General features: G+C 40.8%; 1 protein-coding gene across 1 annotated transcript in view; it reads left to right on the forward strand.

Annotated features, from left to right (window-relative positions):
• Positions 1 to 739: 739 nt before the first annotated feature.
• Positions 740 to 19,643, forward strand: part of lmx1bb (LIM homeobox transcription factor 1, beta b) — a gene marked incomplete at its 3' end in the record, with an annotated part of 43,552 nt that continues 24,648 nt past the window's right edge. Inside the window, 4 exon segments of the mRNA XM_079251847.1 lie at positions 740 to 790; positions 793 to 808; positions 3,015 to 3,137; positions 3,704 to 3,890. Of these exon segments, the coding sequence (XP_079107973.1) occupies positions 755 to 790; positions 793 to 808; positions 3,015 to 3,137; positions 3,704 to 3,890 (362 nt within the window). The 5' untranslated portion in view covers positions 740 to 754.

The following is a 19,643-nucleotide window of genomic DNA, read 5'->3' on the forward strand; positions in this document are numbered from 1 at the left end:
GGAATGCGAGCTTCCCTAAATGCGCATTATTATCGTCTCTTACCTTTCCGATGGATGCAACAGTTCTGCTTACATTAAAGTAAATTGCTTGGTTTCTGTACTGCACACCTGCTGTTAAGGGCTTTTACTCTTTTTTTTCTGTCCCGTGGAAGGCGAGGGAGGGCTTGTCACGCAGGGGCTCATTAAAACTCCGCAGGCTAAAAGTTGGCGGATTGATTTATTGAATGAATGTTTGATGTCCTCATTCACACAAGTGACCTGACAGATAGCTGCTGAATGAACAGGAGGGGAGGACGAGGGAGGAGGGGTGAGAAGGATTCATTTTCTTCTAAAAAAAAATATATATATATATATATTGATTATATTGTATTGATAGTGTTCAGCTCATAATGGCGCTTAGTGGTAAGATAATCCAATATAGCATGAGGCGGAGGTAATTGACCCCATGCTGATAGAAGTGCTGGAAGAAGAAGGAAACGAAGCCAAGCCGATGAGGCTGACGTCACGAGAAGTTAACGTGGGTTTATTTTAACAGGAAAAAAAGGCACTTTACAGAAAAGTATTAGGATTTAATTTGCATAGGAAATTTAAATTTAAAACATGTATTTGAAGGTTGTATCCCGTTTAAATAAAGCTGTTCTTGAAGTAGCCGCTACATTGCACATAACTGCAGCGCTTCTCTGTTTGACCAGCAGAGGGCAGCACCAACAGTCTCCTCTGTGTTTTCCAAACTGGGCTACAGGTCATCGCCTTGATGCCGCACGAAGGATGTCAGAAACAACTCTCAGCTTAGGCCTTTGGTCCGAAGGTAAACGCTAGCTAAAATTTTACATCAGCCCACAGGATGGGACACACTTTACTGCTTCTGGAAGCTTATTTAAAAAAAATAAAATTGACATTTAGAGGCATTGTGTCTGATATTTAACCCACTGGCATATATATATATATATATATATATATATATATATATATATATATATATATATATATATATATATATATATATATATATATATATATATATAAGAATGTGACATATAAAGCAATATTTATTACTAAGACTATATGTCCATATTATGATGATCATGTTTATTATTGGTAGTAGTAGTAGTATTGTTATTATCATTGTTGTAGTTATTTTTGATCTGCCTACAATCTCAAATATTTTTTAAATAAACTGAACGTCAAAATTATGTCCATGTAAAAAAAAAAAAAAAAAAAAAAAAAAAACCTGCATGTAGCCTACTATAACTCGGGGTAAATATCGTTTCTTGTGAAGCCTCTTCCATGTGTCCACTGCTCATATTGTCTGCGTTTGGTTCCTGTTCGGACACTGATATAACAATCAGCCTCTAGTAGGCTGCAGACACGGGAAGCAGGACTCAATCCTATTAGTAAACCTGTAATTTCAGACAGGCCTCAGTGAGCTGTATTCCTCCGCAAACGTGCTGATCCCGACTGCAAATCCAAGTAAAGATGTTAACGGAGAAAACGACAGGTCAGTAATGAATGTTCACTTTCAAAATGTGTAACACTCACATCCTTTTGGACCGTAGCGAGGTCTAAAATATTTTAGGGATGTTTTGAAAATTTAGCTCTGGTATTTCGTTTATTTTATTTTAATTTATTTTTATTATTATTTTAAATTACTATCATTATTATTTTTTATTATAAACAATGCATCACAGCTCATTCCTAAAACTGATGTGCAGCAAATAAGAAGAGTCAGAGGGCATATTATTATTATTATTATTATTATTATTATTATTATTATTATTATTATTATTATTATTATTATTATTGTTATTATTATTACTATTGCTCTTGCCACTGATTGAAAGATGGACAGCAGTGTGTGGTGGAGGCCACTTTAGGGCCGGACAGAGTTCTGTTATCACCACTGATCGCCAGGTGCATCAGCTGAAAGAGGACAGCAGCTTCCACTGGAGACAATACACAAAGAGCTTCTGATGCTGCAACAGACAGACATATAGCCACACACACACACACACACACACACACACAAAATGTAGGCTACAGTTTTCACTGCAGAAACAAGTTCAGTAATTGGTGATAAATGCAATTACATTCTACCCTCCCTCTTTGCTTTAAGGGTCAGATTTGACAGAGTGCATTCATTTATCAGATGACACGTGACATAATAAACTAACTAATTTTGTATTATTATTATTATTATTATTATTATTATTATTATTATTATTATTATAACTGTTGTCGTTATTCAGGTCTGTGTAATATATGACTCCTCCAGTCTTCATTTCTGTGTGTTGTTATTGGGCTGTAAGGAGCGCACTGTACCCCACTCCAGCAGCATCCCAAAGGCAGAGTATGGGGGGAAAGAAGAAAAAAAAAGTGTAGCCATGCATGCAAGAGTGGGAGGATCTACTCGCTTCAATCTTGATCTCAGACTTTTGCAGCGACAGGAGCACAAGCAGCCAACCGTCTCCGCTACTTCCAAAGAGTTCCTGTCGGGACATCTGCACACACACTCTCCTATCTTTGGATTTGTTGTCAACTTTTACTCCTTTTTTCTTCTTCCTCGGCGAGACTGTCACTGGGCGAAGTCATTTTCCCAACTCTCCCTCCCTCCCCCCCCCCCCCCCCCCTCTCTCTCTCTCTCTCTCTCTCTCTCCCGTCGGCTCGGGGAGGAGAAGATAACGCTTCCTCGCTCCTCTAATCATAACAGGTGACTCTTCACAGACTTTTCCACGTTTATTGTTTGCTGTCTGTTTCCTTGCACATCGGGGATTCATACATCCGGCTTAGGCTGCCTTTCTCTTGCACCAAAGTCGAGTTTTTCTCCATTTCACGTAGTTTATTTCCCCTCTTCCTCCCCCCCCCCCCCTCCGAGCTGCAGGCTGTGTCATTACGGAGCTCAGACGTTTTCAACAGGTCTCCAAGACGCTTTGGTGCTTCCTTAAGTCCAGACAGCTTTTGAGTCGCCGGAGTTTGTTGAGTCAAGTCTGACCGTGTTCTTATGGATATTGCAACAGGTCTGGTGTCACTGGAGCGCCTCTCCGCGGGAGAACAGTCCGAGACGTGCATCATGCTGGACGGCATAAAAATTGAAGATCACCCGTTGCGATCGGGACAAGCGACGTTGGGAGTCCTGCTCGGTGAGTCCTTCTCCGTTCTGGGTGTTCAGCTCTCCTCTGCAAACCACGCTGACCTGCACGCGCGTGGCTGCTTTTTCCAACGTGGATTTCTTTTTTCTTTTTTTTTCTTTTTTCTTTTTTTTTTTTGCATGCACGCCCACTGCTGTTGTATTTCCTGATTTTTCACCCTCGATAATGCAAAAATGGATAAAGGTCATGCATGTGCGTGCCAGTTGGTTAAATAACAGACACAATCTTGCTAAATGTCTTTTTTAAATATATTTTAATAAGCGTCCAGATGCAGTCACGTGAAGACTGGGTGTAAAAAGTCTAACTATGAAAACAGAGGTGGTCAAATTAAAAACGGTTTTTTTTTATGATAAATTATTTCTGATAAACCTTTTTTTATTTATTTATTTATTTTTTTTTTTACCAGTAAAGCCTTGCACGTCTTCTAGTTTCTTCTCAGGCGCTGCATTCCTTAATTCAGGCCTTTTGTCTGGCTGCCTTTTCCTCTATTTTTTATTATTATTATTATTATCATTATTTAGTCCTATTATTGTATATTTCTGTTTTCCCCCCCACAGGAACTGAGTGTCACCACAGATCTGTGTGTGAAGGATGCCAGCGTCCCATCTCTGACCGCTTCTTGATGAGAGTCAACGATTCCTCGTGGCACGAGGAGTGTTTGCAGTGCACCGTGTGTCAACAGCCTCTCACCACCAGCTGTTACTTCAGAGAAAGGAAACTTTACTGCAAACACGACTACCAACAGTAAGCACAATGTCCGGGGAGGGAGTTGCTGCTTTCTCTTTCTCGCTTTTTGTCTTTGTAGTATTTAAAAAAAAAAAAAAAAAAAGTTCAAATTGATGGCGTGATATTTGTTTTTCTTCTTCTGCAATGTTTTTAAACGTGAGTTGGTTTTGTTAGAAGGCCTTCTGTGTGGCTCATAATGCACAAACATATCTGAAAATTACTTCAGCTACTGTAAAGTCTTGCTTAAGTTATATGAAATTTAAATATATATATATATATATATATATATATATATATATATATATATATATATATATATATATATATATATATAGATAGATAGATAGATAGATAGATAGATAGATATAATTAAGGCGAATAGTGAATATTTATTTCCTGGAACTACATTCGGTTTATTTTAAATGATCCATTTAGACATCTAGCTTTTGTTAATAGACTTAATAGGTGCTTATGGTGGCTGGAGTTACCACTTATTATTATTATGTGTATCATTGTCACACTGGCCCACGGTGTTTCCACTCAGACTGAGATCCCGCTCAGGCCCGAGAATGTGGAGGCGTGATCTCTCGGTTTTCATTCCGCTCTCTGGCCTTTATTTTCTGCTTGAATCTGGAAGCTTCCCCACCACCAACCGCTTTGGTATCACACTTTAAGATTTTATATATAAATATATATATAGTATTAGGTTCCTAATTTTTTTTTTTTTTTTTTTTTTTTTTTTTTTTTTTTATCTCTGAAGCGCAACTTATATTTATTTTCCAAACAGCTCATAGTCGTTTGGTTTGTAAATCGCTTTGAATTGCCTTAAATGTTGGATTTTATATTTTCTTTATTTGATAGTTGCCAAATTTTTGTGTGTATGTGTGTGTGTGTTTGTTTTATTTAATTTAATTTTGATTTATTTTGCTTTATAACAGTTGCAACTATTCTATTTTATTCGCTATGCGACTGTTTTTGATCACGAGGATTTGCATGCTCACGAACAAATTCGTCTTTTTTATACCAAAAGCATTGGACCAACATTTGATGCTGAACTAAAAAGTGTGAAATTTACGCACGCGCAATTTACGCATGCACAAACCCAAATTTAGGCGACAAGACTGAGGGGGAAAATAATAAGAAAATTCAGTCTATAGTTTAAAAATAAAATGATAGAAGTTAATATTTGCTAATTACATTAATAATAAATTATAAAACTAAATTTGTTAAATGCAGATTAGTAATATTGTTGATATGTAATTTTGTAATATTGTCTGCAAGTTTTGATACTATGAATAAAAACAGAATGATTAACACTACTAAATCTAAATTTTTAGGATGCTTATGGTTTTTTCCTTATTTATATAGTTTTACCAAATTTAGTGCTCTTTGAAAAAGTTTAAAATCTCTTTCTGGTCTGTCGTTGAAATGAACTCAACTGATGTTGTTTCATTTTCCCATGAAAACAGTCAGTCACTGTGGCGTGGGATGAATTAGTAAATTAAATTAGTAAATTATCACATAAACAGAGAAGAGATGGCAGATAACATGAAGCACACAGAGGCGAAGTAACCTCAAGTATTACGGGCTGCTGTTTGGTCTGTGAGGACCCCGGGGTGCCCTGTGTTTCTCATTGCATGAGCGCTTTTCATGCTTGTCACGGAATTTTCAGCTTTTTGTGTCCGGCCTTTTAAACAATTCTACTTCGATTATGGGGACAATTATGGCTCTCTGCTAGATACCTTGCAAGCAACAAAGAGTTACATCTATTGCCATGCGTGCCATTCATCCAGCTTTGTGACAGCAGTGTAGTCGGCTGATAACAATGGAAAATTCATAGCAGTAACTAGGGGATACCAGAGTCACAGCGTCACGGCTCAGAGATGCCTGGAAGTTGAGACTCTCAGGCATGAAGAAGGATCTCTTTCTCATGCCTGTTGCAGAACTGTCCATGTGTACTTTTGTTCTTCCTGGTATTTTTAATTTCATTGAAATGGTTTATATGCTCTGCAACAGCCAGCACCTGGAAATATAACTGACACCCCCCCCCCCCCCCCCCCCTGTTATTTCTGTGTGTTACTATGGAAGCTGTGAGCTTGTGTGGCAAGTGTGATCACCCCAGTCAAACCCAACAAGCTGCTGGGTGCCATCCTGCTCACACACACCGTGTTATTTATCAGATCTAATCTATGAGTTTTTTTAACCCCTCCCACATTGAAATACCTTTGACACTCCTTCATTTACACCAACACAAACATTTCATCCTGATTTCAAACATTTATTTTTCTTTTTTTCTGTCTTTCATTTTTTTCCCCTTTCTTTTCTTTCTTTTTTTTTTTTTTTTTGATGGGATACTTAAAGATGTAATTGGCACCTTTTTGACTTTTATGACACTCATTTAAGATGCATTTGTCAGCCCACAAACTGCTTTGGGCTGTGAAGAGAGCTCCAACCCTTACAGAGGTCTTCGTGCCTAATTACATTCCTTCAGCAACTGATTCATGCCCCGTAATCAGCCCTCACTAGCTGTAATAAATCAAGGAATTGGCAAGCAGGCTTTTATTTATTTATTTATTTAATTTTTTGCTCCTTTGGAACAGGTTTAAGTGCAATCTAGGGAAAACTATTGTATACTGTGTTATTAAAAACTCCTACCGATCCAGTTTAACACATCTTGATCCCTATATTGCAATTATACAGTAACAAGGTCGGGTTCTGGTAGCCTTTTCAACATATGTTTGACCTGTTTTTTTTTAATCACATCTACTGAGGGTTTTTATTCATGCGTGAAGATTTAAAGAATTATCTTAAATGTACATATGTCAGGGAAAATTTTCATTCAATAAATATAAAAAATTAATGAATATACAGGAATATAGTGCTGTTTTTATTTTTTATTAGAATATTGTATGCAAGTCTGAAAAAATATGAAGGCGTAGAGAGAGAGCTGTCAGCTGAACATGAGCTGTAGCCGTAGAGGAGGAACAAGCTTGAACGAAACGGGCGGTATGTGAAAGGTAGAGTGGAATTACACCATTCCAGGAGAGTTTGCTGTGCCCTGGTGTTTGGAGGTCAATTATACATCATTAGAAAGAGGGAGATCTTTTCCCCACAGGGACCTTTCCTCTAACCAAGCAGATGCTTTGAAGGGAGCCGTGTAATAAGGCCTATCACTCCACCAAAGTGTTGGACAACACCCCTGTAATGGACTGCCTTGTTAGAAACTGCCACAGGCTCCAAATACAAAACATAACATTTGCTAACTATATTTTACACCATGCTGCCTGCTTTTAGGTCCTGCTGATGCATACCAGAGAGCAGGTTTTTTTCTTTTTTTTTTTTTTTTTCACTCCCATGCTCCGTAAAGTTTTACTGTGTAGTAACATGTTATTTTAGAATGTTTCATTTGCAATTCATCCAAATAATAAAAAAAAAAAAAAAAAAAAAGAAGAAAAGGCAAAAAATAAGCACAGATTTTTTTTTTCTTTTTTTTTTTTTTTTTTTTTTACAAATTCTCCAGCTCATGCACTACAAGCTAAATTAAATTCAGGTCACATTAGTATGAGCAGTAGAAAAACACAGCAGTGATGAAGCCATAAAGCAGAGCTCCCAGAACCTGTTTTACCTCCCATGTATCCTGCACGATCCCCCGGTGTGCTGAGAGGTGCTTTTTCGAACTGTTTGGAGTGCCCTCCTGTGAAATTGTTGTTTTTTAATTAGCTGTGCTCGGGACGCTGCAGCAGTGTGTGCCGGATAGATGCTGACGGCTGGGTTTCTGTGTTGGCTCACCCAGTTCTTTTTTACTCACTCCAGGACACTCCCGCGTGGTGTGGAGTTCCGTGAACACGGAATTTTTTTTGTTTGTTTTTTTTTTTCAAAAAGGAAAAGAAAAGAAAACCATGTGTTGGTGTTTTCAACCCAGCTGAGGAGTTTAGCAGTTAATTAAAGACCATCTCCAATCCAGCTCTGGTGACAGAGGTGTGTGTAGCCCCCTTTTGTGGAACACTTTCTGAATGTCTCACATTCAGCTAAACTTCCTCTTTATTTCAGTTTCTCCCTAAAAATCATGTTAAGCTGTCTTTAGCTACTGCTCTGGGATAGAAAGAAAGAAATCTAATGTTAGAAACACAAAGCTGGATAATGTTGCCTCAGCTTGCAGAGATTTCCAGTTTCACGGCAAGGAGCTAGCTAAAGCTGGCCCTGTTCCTCTGTAAGGAAGTATTGGATTTTATGTCAACACGGCTCGGCCTGTCCCCGCAGCATAGGATGCATCATCTGTCATCTCATGGTTTTGCTAACTCTGCTCACCCCCAACACATACAGAACCATTAAAAGACCTGCTGGAGTGTGGTTATTTGCATCACAACAACATCTTGGGTTAAATTTTTGCCACTTCTGGTTCCCATAAGCAGCTTCTATGAGGCATTATGTAGAGAGCTGGATGATATACTGGAAACGTCAGCAACCAGAAAAGGTTTTTAAGTCTGATTTCTTTGTGTTTGTCTTTAATGTTCTTCCTTAATTTCAATAAAATCCAAAGACAAGCATTATCCATTAGCTAAATATGGTGATTTCATCAGAATTTCTGTACTAAAAGGGCATTTCTGCTGCATGTGGTAGTCAGAGTGATTGGCTGTGGAGTGTGTGGCAAGAGGTGCTGGGGATGAGTGGTGTCAGTGGCAATAGTTGGAACACAAAACACTTTGCAGGACTCTATGGGAAGCCACAGAGGCTCAGGCACAGTAATGCCCATCACCACTTTAGAGGCCAGACTGGTGGCGAGGGATGTGGAAAGAGGTCTCTGTGGCTTTGTGTGGGGGGGAGCTGTTGTGCAGGGGAGGAGAGGGATCTGCAGAGGGATCTGCCTGGTGTGCTCACATTACACTGGATGATAGCAGAGGGCTGCCGAGGAACTCAAGCATGCAATTTGTTGGTAGCCACAATTTAACCTCATCTCCTAAAGCCGGCTGTTAGGCAGCCAGTGGGACATGTCAGTCAATCAGGAATGCTAATCAGTGACGGTAGAGAGAAAGCCCTCGCCTCGGCAATGCACTGATTTTCATTGCTGGCTCCAAACGCTCACGGTCTTCAGGTTTATTTTCCCAGCATGACAACTCTTTCATAACAAAAAGCAAGGCAACCACAAACCATTAAATGCAATTTACAAATTAGATTTTGGCCAAATCTGTAAAATACTGTAATTGTCTTCTTGAAGTAGCTAGCCGAGGAGCGTTCACATACTCAGCAAATGTGTTCAGATTTGATTTACCAGATAACATGTTGACAGTCAGGATGGCAGAAATATTCGCTGGCCACTTGGTGCGTCTGAAAGCTTTCTGGTTTATTTTTGCACATTTGCAGTATTTCTAAGAACATTTGAGATGTTTTTGTGTCTCTTGTCTTTTTTTTTTTTTTTTTTTTTTTTTTTTTCCATCTATAAATTTGGAAATACCCCCATAGTGGTATCTTGAGGCAGCCCAGTCGAACGTGCATGAGAAATTGAGACATGGCCTCTGCTGCTGGCTTGCAGTGTGGCTGCTGGCCCCAACTGTGTATATGTGATCCCACTCTGGAATGTTTTTCCAACACGTAGGCTTTTCACAGATACACTAGAGAGGACTGGCATCACAGTGGCAAGTGCTGCATTCAGACTGTTGTGTGCCCAAGGCTTACTCTCACACTCACGTCACACATTCGAGCTGTAGATGCGAATGGGCAGAGCTGTGTGTTTGTCTACATACGCCCCAGGTTTTTGGGAGGGTGTGGGCGCATGTGTATGTACGCTTGCTTCCTCTCTGCTCTTTTCTTCCTTTGTCTCTAATCTAAGCTTTTTTCCACTACCTCACGTTCACTGTCTGACGTTCAGATCCATTTCAGCACCTCATCTTACTGTGTGTTAAAATTTGATAGCTTGAAGTGCAGCAGTGCAGATTTTTGCACATATGCATCAAAACACATTTATCCCCCCCCCCCCTCAAACTCTTTTAATCTTCATCAAATGAGATTATCTCCCAAATACCGGTATTCCTGCCCAAAGTGACTGACAGAGATTTGCACTTTTATCATTAAGTGTGACACTAAGCTGGTCAGAGCTTTGTCTTGAATGGAGGGTCTGACGGAAACGGGGGCTCCTAATCCTTTTATTTGTGTCAGGCGCAGAAAGAGGGAAAGAATGGGGCCGGGGTGGGTTGGAGCTGCAGAATGTCGTGGCCCTTGGTCCCCTCCAGACCCGGCCTCCACAGCCAAGTGAGCATGAGACTCATCCTATGTGGTCTATGCACTCCAGCAAACACACACACAAAGGCGCACACACACGTACATTTTTGCGTCTGCAAAACTGTATGTTTAAATGTTTGCTCACAATCACAAATAAACCGTTTCATGTACAAAACCATGTGGTATGCTCACATGTCTATGCACACAATCTGAGATAGATGAACACGTGCGCACTCCTTTTCGAGTGTTTCTGCTCACAGTCAAAGCGAAGCTTGCTGTCTGTCCATGAGCTGCGTGGATTGCGATGGCAGGAGGTTCAGTCTAGGATGAGATTAATAAAGTTTGCCGGTTTCCCTGGTCGAGGTCCAACGTGAAGCTTTTGTCTGAGGCTCACATCGGGTTGTGGGGCTTCAGCTCCTTTTGTGTGTGCACCCTTGTGGTAATCCAGCTCCAGCAGGAGTCCCCTGGGGCACTTTATTTACTCATTCAACTGTTTGGAAGTCTGTTAGACTGCAGATCAGATGCAGTGAGACCAATGTGATTACTTTTACCAGCACTTGCAGATTCCTGCCCAGCATCTCCTCTCACCCTGAGCCGGTGTGCTCAGCAGGTGGGAGAGAAGGTCCATGCTGCTTGTTCCTTCTCTGTCTGTCCTGTGTATGGCCCTGATGTGAGTACTTATCTGATATTTTTCTTGTGAGTTCTACTTTAAATTTTGAACCTCTTACTCTCACACAACATTCATCTAAAGTTTCTTTTTTTTGTCTTGTGTGCATACGTTTTCTATTCTACCTTTCAGCAGAAAAATAGACTCAAAACTGGAGCCTTCCCGACTTTTTGAATATGTCAGATCTCACTACATCATAATTCAGCTCCATACCAAATGTGGTGTTTCAGTCTAAGAACCAACATTTATGTTTTATTGCAAACAATGAAATGGATTTGGTAATCCATCCATCAACACAACCCCAGAGCTATGTATTTGGGGCTCACTCCCATGTTAAACCACTGCAGGCTGTCAGGCTTCCTGAATTTACTCTCCATCCCTTCCCCTTGGCGTGGCCGGGGAATATGGTTGAGAACAGCTGCCAGGACCAGCATCTACAGCGAAAGCTCCCTAAACTCACTGTTTAGACCCAGTCGCTGATTGGCGATGGCTGTCTTGGCAAGAAAAATAACCCTGTATGAAAACAGTGCAGATTGGATTTCTGTGTGTCTGACTCACACCCGTCCTCTCTGACCGGCCCCCCCATGGCAGCCAGCATGATTTGTGCATGAGGTCCCGTGACCCATAGAAGCTTCAAAAAGCAGCGAGGGGAAATATTTGGATGATCCTGATGGGGGAGTGGAGACGTGGGAGGAAGGCAGAGACCATAGGGGCTTGGTAGGAGCCGGACTATGTGATGTAAGGCAAGGCAGATGTGGAGAATCTGCAGTGCAGCCCCGATGACAGGGGAGTGTGTGTAGAGATGACTGCCCACTCTGGATTCTTAGGCCTCCCACTCAGGCACCACCACCCCCGATGTCCCCCAGGAAACAGACACCGTTTCCTGCATCTGAAGGGTGAACAGTTGAGGTAACTGTGCACTGCAGGTTGGAAAGTATTGCAATAGAGGAGGCATTTTATCATCAGGTACCATGCCATGATACTGATCGTCTGTACCCCACCCCCCTGCTGTACACCCCCCCGATTCTTTCTCTTCTCCCTTTACCTTTCCTCTGCAGGCTGGATATTAATATTTCCCAGAAAGCTGCCACAATACATCTTCTTGGGAAATTCCACGTCTCCTGAATGCTGCAAAATGATCTGGTGTCTATGAAGAGGATGGATAAGGGATATAACAGAAAATTTTCAGTGTTTTCTGTGCATGTGTGATTACATACTACCGAATAGAAATATCTATATGGCTGCCTTGATAAGAAAAATGGCTTGCTGCAGGCAAAGGCTGAGTTGTTTGCCTTATTTATCAGATTTTTTTTTTTCTTCTCTGGTCCATTGTAGCATCACTGGAAATCCTACTGAGCAAAAACATCTCTGATGTCCCGAAGCTAGGTGCGAACTCAAACTCAGCAATTAAACACAGAAAACTAACTGAGACAACCCTCATCAGTCTTTGGTCTCTATGCTTGTTGCTGCCTCCTCCCGAGAGTGGGTGGGTTGAATGACCCCCTCAGTGTCTGTCTGCCTTAGTGCTGGCCTTGCAGACTCACAGGGGAGCGCTGTCCTAGCCCCAGGCCGGAGTTGCGCTCTGAAACTAGAGCTCAGTCGTTGTGTTGTGATCCCAGCTGGAAAGACAGCTCTGACTCTGAGCAGAGACCTCTCACAGTGTGCGACAGGGTCACCGATGGCCCCTTCGCCTTCGGTGTTCATCACTCCACTGAGCCTCTTGCATATAGCAGCAACTAGGATTGGATTATTTATTGATCCTTAGTTTTAGGTCCCTTTAAAATGCTGTCTCTTAGCAAAGACCTGAAGCACCAATGAGGTCATGTTATCTATTACATCTAGTCTTACAAATTAAACTACCAGAAATGTTTGTGCCTGTGATAGTTTTGCATGACTCACGCTATACCCATCCTCTGTTCGGCTCTTGTTGGTTTTAATCTTTGTGTTTTTGCAAGTTCTGCTGTGCATGTAGCTTTAAACATGCAGCGGGTCTGCTCTGTCTGTCACCCGGCCAAACATCGAACACACTGCTGGAAGATGCCACAGTTTGTGGATTCTCCTTTGGTGGTTGTGCTCCGAAGGCATAAAATTGGTGCGTGCCACCCAAACCACCAGCCACTCGCTCCCACTTCTCTATCATCAGTCAAGCAGCCCTCTCTCTGCTCTCCTTTTCCTGGGCCCCAGAATCTGGGCTGTGGCCTGTGGATGAGTGCTACATCCTGGCTGTCAGCACAGGGGTTAGCTAGGGATTGGACTGTGGTGGAAGTGCAGTATCAGGCCCTGTCTGTCAGCTCCTCGTTCCACTTCCTCCCGCCCTTCAGAGCAGACTGCAGTCAGTGACACAAACATACGTTGACTTGTGACTGAAGCAGATCTCTGACTTGAAAATGAAAGGATTGCCCTTTAGAATAGGCATATTCATAGAGCAGCCAATGAAAAAGAGCTGTTTAAGTGCTCGGGGTGTTGTGTTTTTAAACAGACCGCGAAAGCTTTGACAGATGGCTCACTATTTCACCCAGTATTTCATTTCAAATACTTTTAACTGCGGCATTCTGACTTCCAAAGAATGACCACTCGTCCAAAGCGTGTATTTGCATACAGTTACAGCTCCTCTCCTACCATTACTTTCTTGAAAAAAAACCCCACTCCCATTTATCACACTGATAAATGTTTACAAATGTCACATGTGGTACTCTGTAAATGTTACAGGTCATTTATTTTCTGCCAAGTTTCTGATTTTTGTGTGTTGGCAAGAAGCCATACCTTCACTTTATCTTAGTGCATCACATCTACACACTCAGGTATAATAAATGCATAAATGCATAGACACACATACACACGGACACACACATCTGTACGACACATGGTTTTAGACGGGGCCTACACATGTCAGAGGATTTGTGACTATAATCAGATTAATTGGTCCATCTCTCTTTGGAAACATCACAAATACACCTGAAAGCCTCTGGTAGCTTTCAGTTGGATGCTGCTTACACTAACCAGAAGCTGGGCAGCAGGCGTGAGGTCAGGGGGGTCACAGCTCACTCACTGACGTCAGCATCTTTTCATGGCTTACGTTTTAGAAAAAGCACTTGCAGCCTTGTTCTGTCTGACAGACACTGTATTTCTTTCTGTTTCTTTCAGGACTTCTGACTTGTTTAAGAAGCATTTTATTTTTGTCCTGATACAAAGAAGCTTGTTTTTTTTGTCCCCCAAATAAACACAAAGGTTAGTGTTGCTTGGCTGAAACTTCTTCAGACTTTTATATGAAGTACATTAACCATGATTCTTATTAACATTCTCTGAACTGCATACAGGTTCAGGGGCTCAGTATGCTCCATGTTTTTCTTGTAGCCCACAAGTATGACTTTGTGAGGGACTATCTATACACATGCTGCCATTCATGATTTTATTATAGCTTTTAGCCTCACCACAATTTATACATAGGAATAAGTAATGCTCTGAGTCTGTCGCTCCTGTTTTCAGATTTCGCAACCACCTCTCGACGATATACTCTTCGCTTTGAGCATATTTTAGATTTTTCAAACATTATTATGTCTGGTGGGCAACTGAGAGTCATCATTACTGGCAGAAAACACTGCATTATGGGGCAGCAATTTCCATTAGCGAGGTCAATGTATCAGAAAACTGGGAGGCCAAAATATTTTGAAAGCATTAAAATTACAATGTGAAAAAGTATAATTTCCACATCTTAAGAAAGCTGAATAATAGTTATTGTTAAAACGGACAACTCAACAGAACTGCCTGTATGGTCCGACTGAAACAGCTACCAGCTCAAACAGTAATGATGGATGGTCAGAATAGCTTGACGTTCCCATAAAACGTATCATAGAGAGCTGTTCGCTTATGCATATTTATGTGTTTTCTGTAAAAAGTGAACCAAGAAGGTCATAACCCCCACCCACCACCCCATCCTCCAATACCGAAACTAACTCCATACTCATTGGTTGACTCCATAGAACTTCGTGGGCACCGTCTGACATTTCATTTATTATCATCTTTATAACAGCTTTATAATCAACTAGGACTTAAGAAAATATCCACCTGGGGTCAAAAATTGTAAAAACAAAAATAGCAGATTTCAAATTACAATAAAAAGCTTAAAAATAGTTTCTTTTTCTACCAATTTTACATGCATATATGTAAAACAGCTAATAATAGAAAATTTGGATTTATTAAAATTCATGAATATCTTATTCCAGTTATCAAGGTAAGTTTGATTAATGGGAAAATGATGGGTTATGTGTGCAAAGGGGAGTAGAGGTTCATCTGAAATGGATGTGTGTGTGTCTAACAAACAAGGTTGAAACACGCACAGCTTAGGAGGGAGAAATATGATATTTATGCACACAAGCAACGACTTCTACTCAGATCTAATGACTGGTGAGAATGGCTGTATGAATTTACCTCGTGTCATTTATCTTATCCGGCTTCAAATATCAGCAAGATGAGTTTTACCAAATGACAAACACTAAAAGGTAGTCTGGTAAGCTGTCAGTCGTAAATGGAGCAACTTAACTCCCGTGTGCTTATTTGATATTGTCTTAATTTTTTTGTCCGCTCTGTCGTCTTTATGTGGTAAACCCGACTCTGCTGGGTGCTCAAGACGAGTGAAACAAGCCATAAAAACACATTTTGAAAATACGGTTTCACCCAGCTATGTCTTTTTCACACATTCTGGCACTAATAAGCTCTGACACACCCTAAAAAACCACCCTCTCAAAGAGTACATCTAGTGTGGAGCAGCGGTTTGGTGTCCAGGGGAAGCCTGCGGTTCTGGAGCCAGAGAAGGAGTCGTGCCCTGCCGTCCCACAGAGATGACAGGAAGATAAGAAAGAGAGGTGGCCTCTCCGCACAAAAACATCCCACCAGGAGTCAACCTTACCGGGGGCAGAGATGGAGGGCTTCAGCACTCATGTCAAAAGCTATCTTAAGTGGAAGAAAATACAGAAAGATAAATAGTCTTATTTATCAAAATTACAATGCTGTGATCAGTTTTGACTGTTTGCCATCCAGAGGCATTAAAAGTATCCTGGAAGATGTTCTTGTGGTGTCAGAATATCCCTATCAAGTCCGAACTACAACAACATGCCTCTGTGTGTCACAACTTTGGCTTTATGGCATGACTTCTCCTAACTAACAGCCACAGAGAGAAAAGGGGGGGAGAGGAAAAAAAAAAACTAAGTATAAGCAGTAGGCTCTTGGCAGACTCAGCCCCTGCAGTTATAACTTAGAAAACCGCTTATAGTTTGCAATATTTGAGAAGACGAAGTGAAAAGGTAGCCATTTCTCCTAGACGATGCGTAATGAGGGAACCGTAGGGAAGGAGAAACAGCGAGCGGTTTCTGGAAGCAGCACTTACACAGGGATCAGCAGCATTAAAAGAGATTTACACCCCCTGCTCTTAAACAGTTTTCTTTTGCTGAATGGTTCCTCTTTTACAGATATTTCAAGGAAGTAATAAACTGCACTGACAAGCGTCCGAGTGGCTTTGAAACATCCCTCATGGGCGACGAAGCTCCATCATTTCTATCCCAGCGCCTTGGATTCGTGTCATTATTTCTGTATAAGTCAGCTTGTTTTCTTTTGTTGGTAGCATCTGGCCTCGCCTGGATGTGTATGACCAGCCTGTTGTTGTTTATATCAAAGAAATGTTGCGTAACCAGCTCTAATACATCAAGCATTATGTTCTCCCCAAGGGTAAGTCGGTTCAACATTTATCTCGATGTGAGAGGTGCTTTTGCCGTGTGGTTTAGGCCTACAGACTGTTTTTCTTGAAGGTTAAGTTCTTTTGAAGCTGTCTGCATGGTCCAGAATGAGGCCCTGCACAGTGTAAGATGTCATACTCCCACTGTGCTGACCAACATGCTCTGTGGGCCTTGATGTGCCCATAACATTTAATGGGACTTTGGCAAATACTAATGGAAACTCTTACTTTGCCTAGTAATCACATTTCATTCCCTTCTCTATGGTTGCTCTTTTTTTTTTTCTTTTTTTTTTTTTTATTTACCGTCATTATTCCTTTGCGTCTTTGATTTACTTAAGCATGAACTCATGGCTGAGAGACTGGAGTGGAAAAAAAACCCCCTCTGCTTTATCTGCTAATTATTAAGATGAAGGTTTAGATAAATAAACCAGAACCAAAGGGAACATTTGTCTTGAGTAAAAAATGGTTCCCCGTGTTCTGCTACCTCAGTGTGGATGTTTGTGGTATCCTGTAGGGTGTCCCTTATGGGTTAGATGCTGGGACCTGGTTTGACAAGATACTGCAGAGGAGAAGGGGGGGGGAGGAGGAGGAGGAGTTGGGGGAGGTCATGCCGTGGCACATACATGTCTCAGTGTGGGATGAAGAAACATCTCAACCTCGCGCAGGTTCAAGAAGAAACAGCCTGCTTTATTAGTCACTGTGATCCACGGTGATAAACAATTCCTGTGGTCTCCCGCTCACAGAGACATCACTGGCAGAGTGTTCGCGGGTGGTTTGTGTGTTTGTATGTATGCTCAGACATGCAGGGTTTGTGCGTCTGAAGGTTTGTGTGCTTTTGTGTGTTTGAAACCGCTCAAAATCAAGATTTAAATCATCTTCATTTGATAAAATAGCAGCATAAATATTATCTATACGTGTATACATGGATATTTGTAGTTGCACAAGCTTGTAATGGAGTTTTGTGACATTCTTAAGGTCTTGAATGACTTTCATTCAAAACATTAGGGATTGTGGTAAGCTGATTCACAATAGCAAGCTAATGACACATTTAATAGCGGAATAGATAAAAGACATGTGATATCTGTTTATGCCAAATCTACAGGCTACATGAGTCCAAAACCGTAACCAGAAGGGTAATGGAGGAGATTTAAAACACATCCCTCACATAGTCTGTTGTCCTTTATGCCCTTGCTGGTAACTGGCAATTTTATCTGTTGCTGTACTTCCGCGCAGATGCCTGGCATTGGGCCGCTGGGTGATAAAAATGTCTTCAGGAGGTAACTGTTTATGGTGAGAATCCATAAGGTTGCCAGGATCAAAGCTTTGCTGAAAGGACATTAAGCAAAGACACAGGCATGATAAACAAAACAGTCGGTTAGTCATACAGTGGGATTTATGACAAGTAGAAATCATGACAGGGCAAGACACATATCTGTTAGGTCGCTTTTTATTATGATGCAAAGAAAGTCTCCAAAACCAAAAAAAACCCAGGCTGGATGACTCAAAGCAGGAATGCCAGAGAAGTGGAGCTTGTACACTACATATATATTAGACGCTCCTCCCCCCGTCTAAATTTCCCTCTTGTGTTATTTTCTCTTTCATGCTTATGACTAAAATGATAACTGAATGGATGAAAGCTATTTTACTTTTTTTTTTTTTTTTGGTGATACGTGGATGGAAATTTTCAGCAGAGCTCAGCCTGTATTACCAAAGGAAGAGCCTCATGCTTGACTCAGCTTGAGCTCTTTCTGGTGCTCGTCGACAAAGGAAAAGTCTGATTGAGTTGACTGTTTTAGCTCTGCATGCTCACAAATGGCCCCCGTCTCCCAAATCTCCACAATAACCAGTCTTTATTACCAGATAAAGGTTGCAAGGGCAACAAACGTATTGCTTTACAGCATATTCTACAGGAGAAAACTTTTTCTTTTTATTTCATTTTTTTTATTTGGGGGGGATAGCTCGGTCTGTAAATTGGCATGTTTTGTGGATGCGTTCTGTAGTAGTTCCTATCTTAGCATTGTCTGTTAGAGACCTAAAGGAATGGAAGTGGTTTACCACCCCAGCCTGCAGTTTCAGCCCTGCCTAGTCATTTGCTTGTGGCTACAGCTTTAAGTGGGAATTATTGCAGGGGAGATAAGTATGGAGATAAGCCAGTCCTTGCCTGCAAGATGTATGAGGTGTCTGGACACGGCGAGAGGTGCACCTGACCTGGAAATGAATGGTGTGAAGGTGCAAGTGCAGCACATGAACCTCCTTTTTCATCGGGCCCCTGTTGTGTAAGCGCAACATCTCAGATTGACATAGATATTAAAAGTCACAGACAGTTGTATTTTTAGAGTTTTAAAAGATTTTATGTGGAGTTGAATGAGACATTTCTGGTGTGTGTTAGTAAAGCTGTGTGAACAGTGGGAAATGAATGGAAATTATGGCTTAAGAAAGGAAGATTTAAGGCATATGTTTTACTGCTTTTTTCTATTATTATTATTTTGAAAAAGCAAAGATCTTGTAGGCACTATTAATATTTCATTATCATCATTCTCTTGACTTGGAAAAGAAGTGGCAAAATGCTGCCTTTTATTTTGCCGGTCAGGAAATTATTTTTGCCTTTAAGTTGCAGAATATTAAAATACATTACATGTCATCTGAATTTCCACATAAACACTAAATTTAAATGTTTAACAAATATTAATAAATTCTATTAAATTCCAAATTCCATTTCCTTCCTAAAATCCAAGTTGTAAATATTTTAAATGTAGTAAATGGAGATGAATTAAGTGCAAGCATAGAAAATAGATAAACTAATAATTTATTAGTAAAAACATTTTTAAATGAAAATCTTATTCTTTTTCCAGAAAAGGAAAGTGAGTAATTTGCTGCCTCTTTAAGGTGTGTGGGAGAAGCATTCCTCCTGCTTGGTATGTTAATTCCCAGCTCCAGGGGCAGGACCAGCCTTTGCTCTTTGAAGTTTGTCTTTGTGCTGCCTTCTCTCCATCAGGTGAACTTGTGGCCTCTCAGCATTTTTATTTATTAGACAATCCCTTACATGTAAAAGATGATAAAGTTGACATGTTACAGGCAGTCGTCGCTTATGCACAGTGAGAATAGCGCTTTGTTAAACACCTTAGCAAATTTGAGCTTTAAATTTAATGACACTTCACAT

Source organism: Telmatherina bonti, assembly GCF_933228915.1.
Source record: "Telmatherina bonti genome assembly, chromosome: 13".
NCBI lineage: Eukaryota > Metazoa > Chordata > Actinopteri > Atheriniformes > Telmatherinidae > Telmatherina > Telmatherina bonti.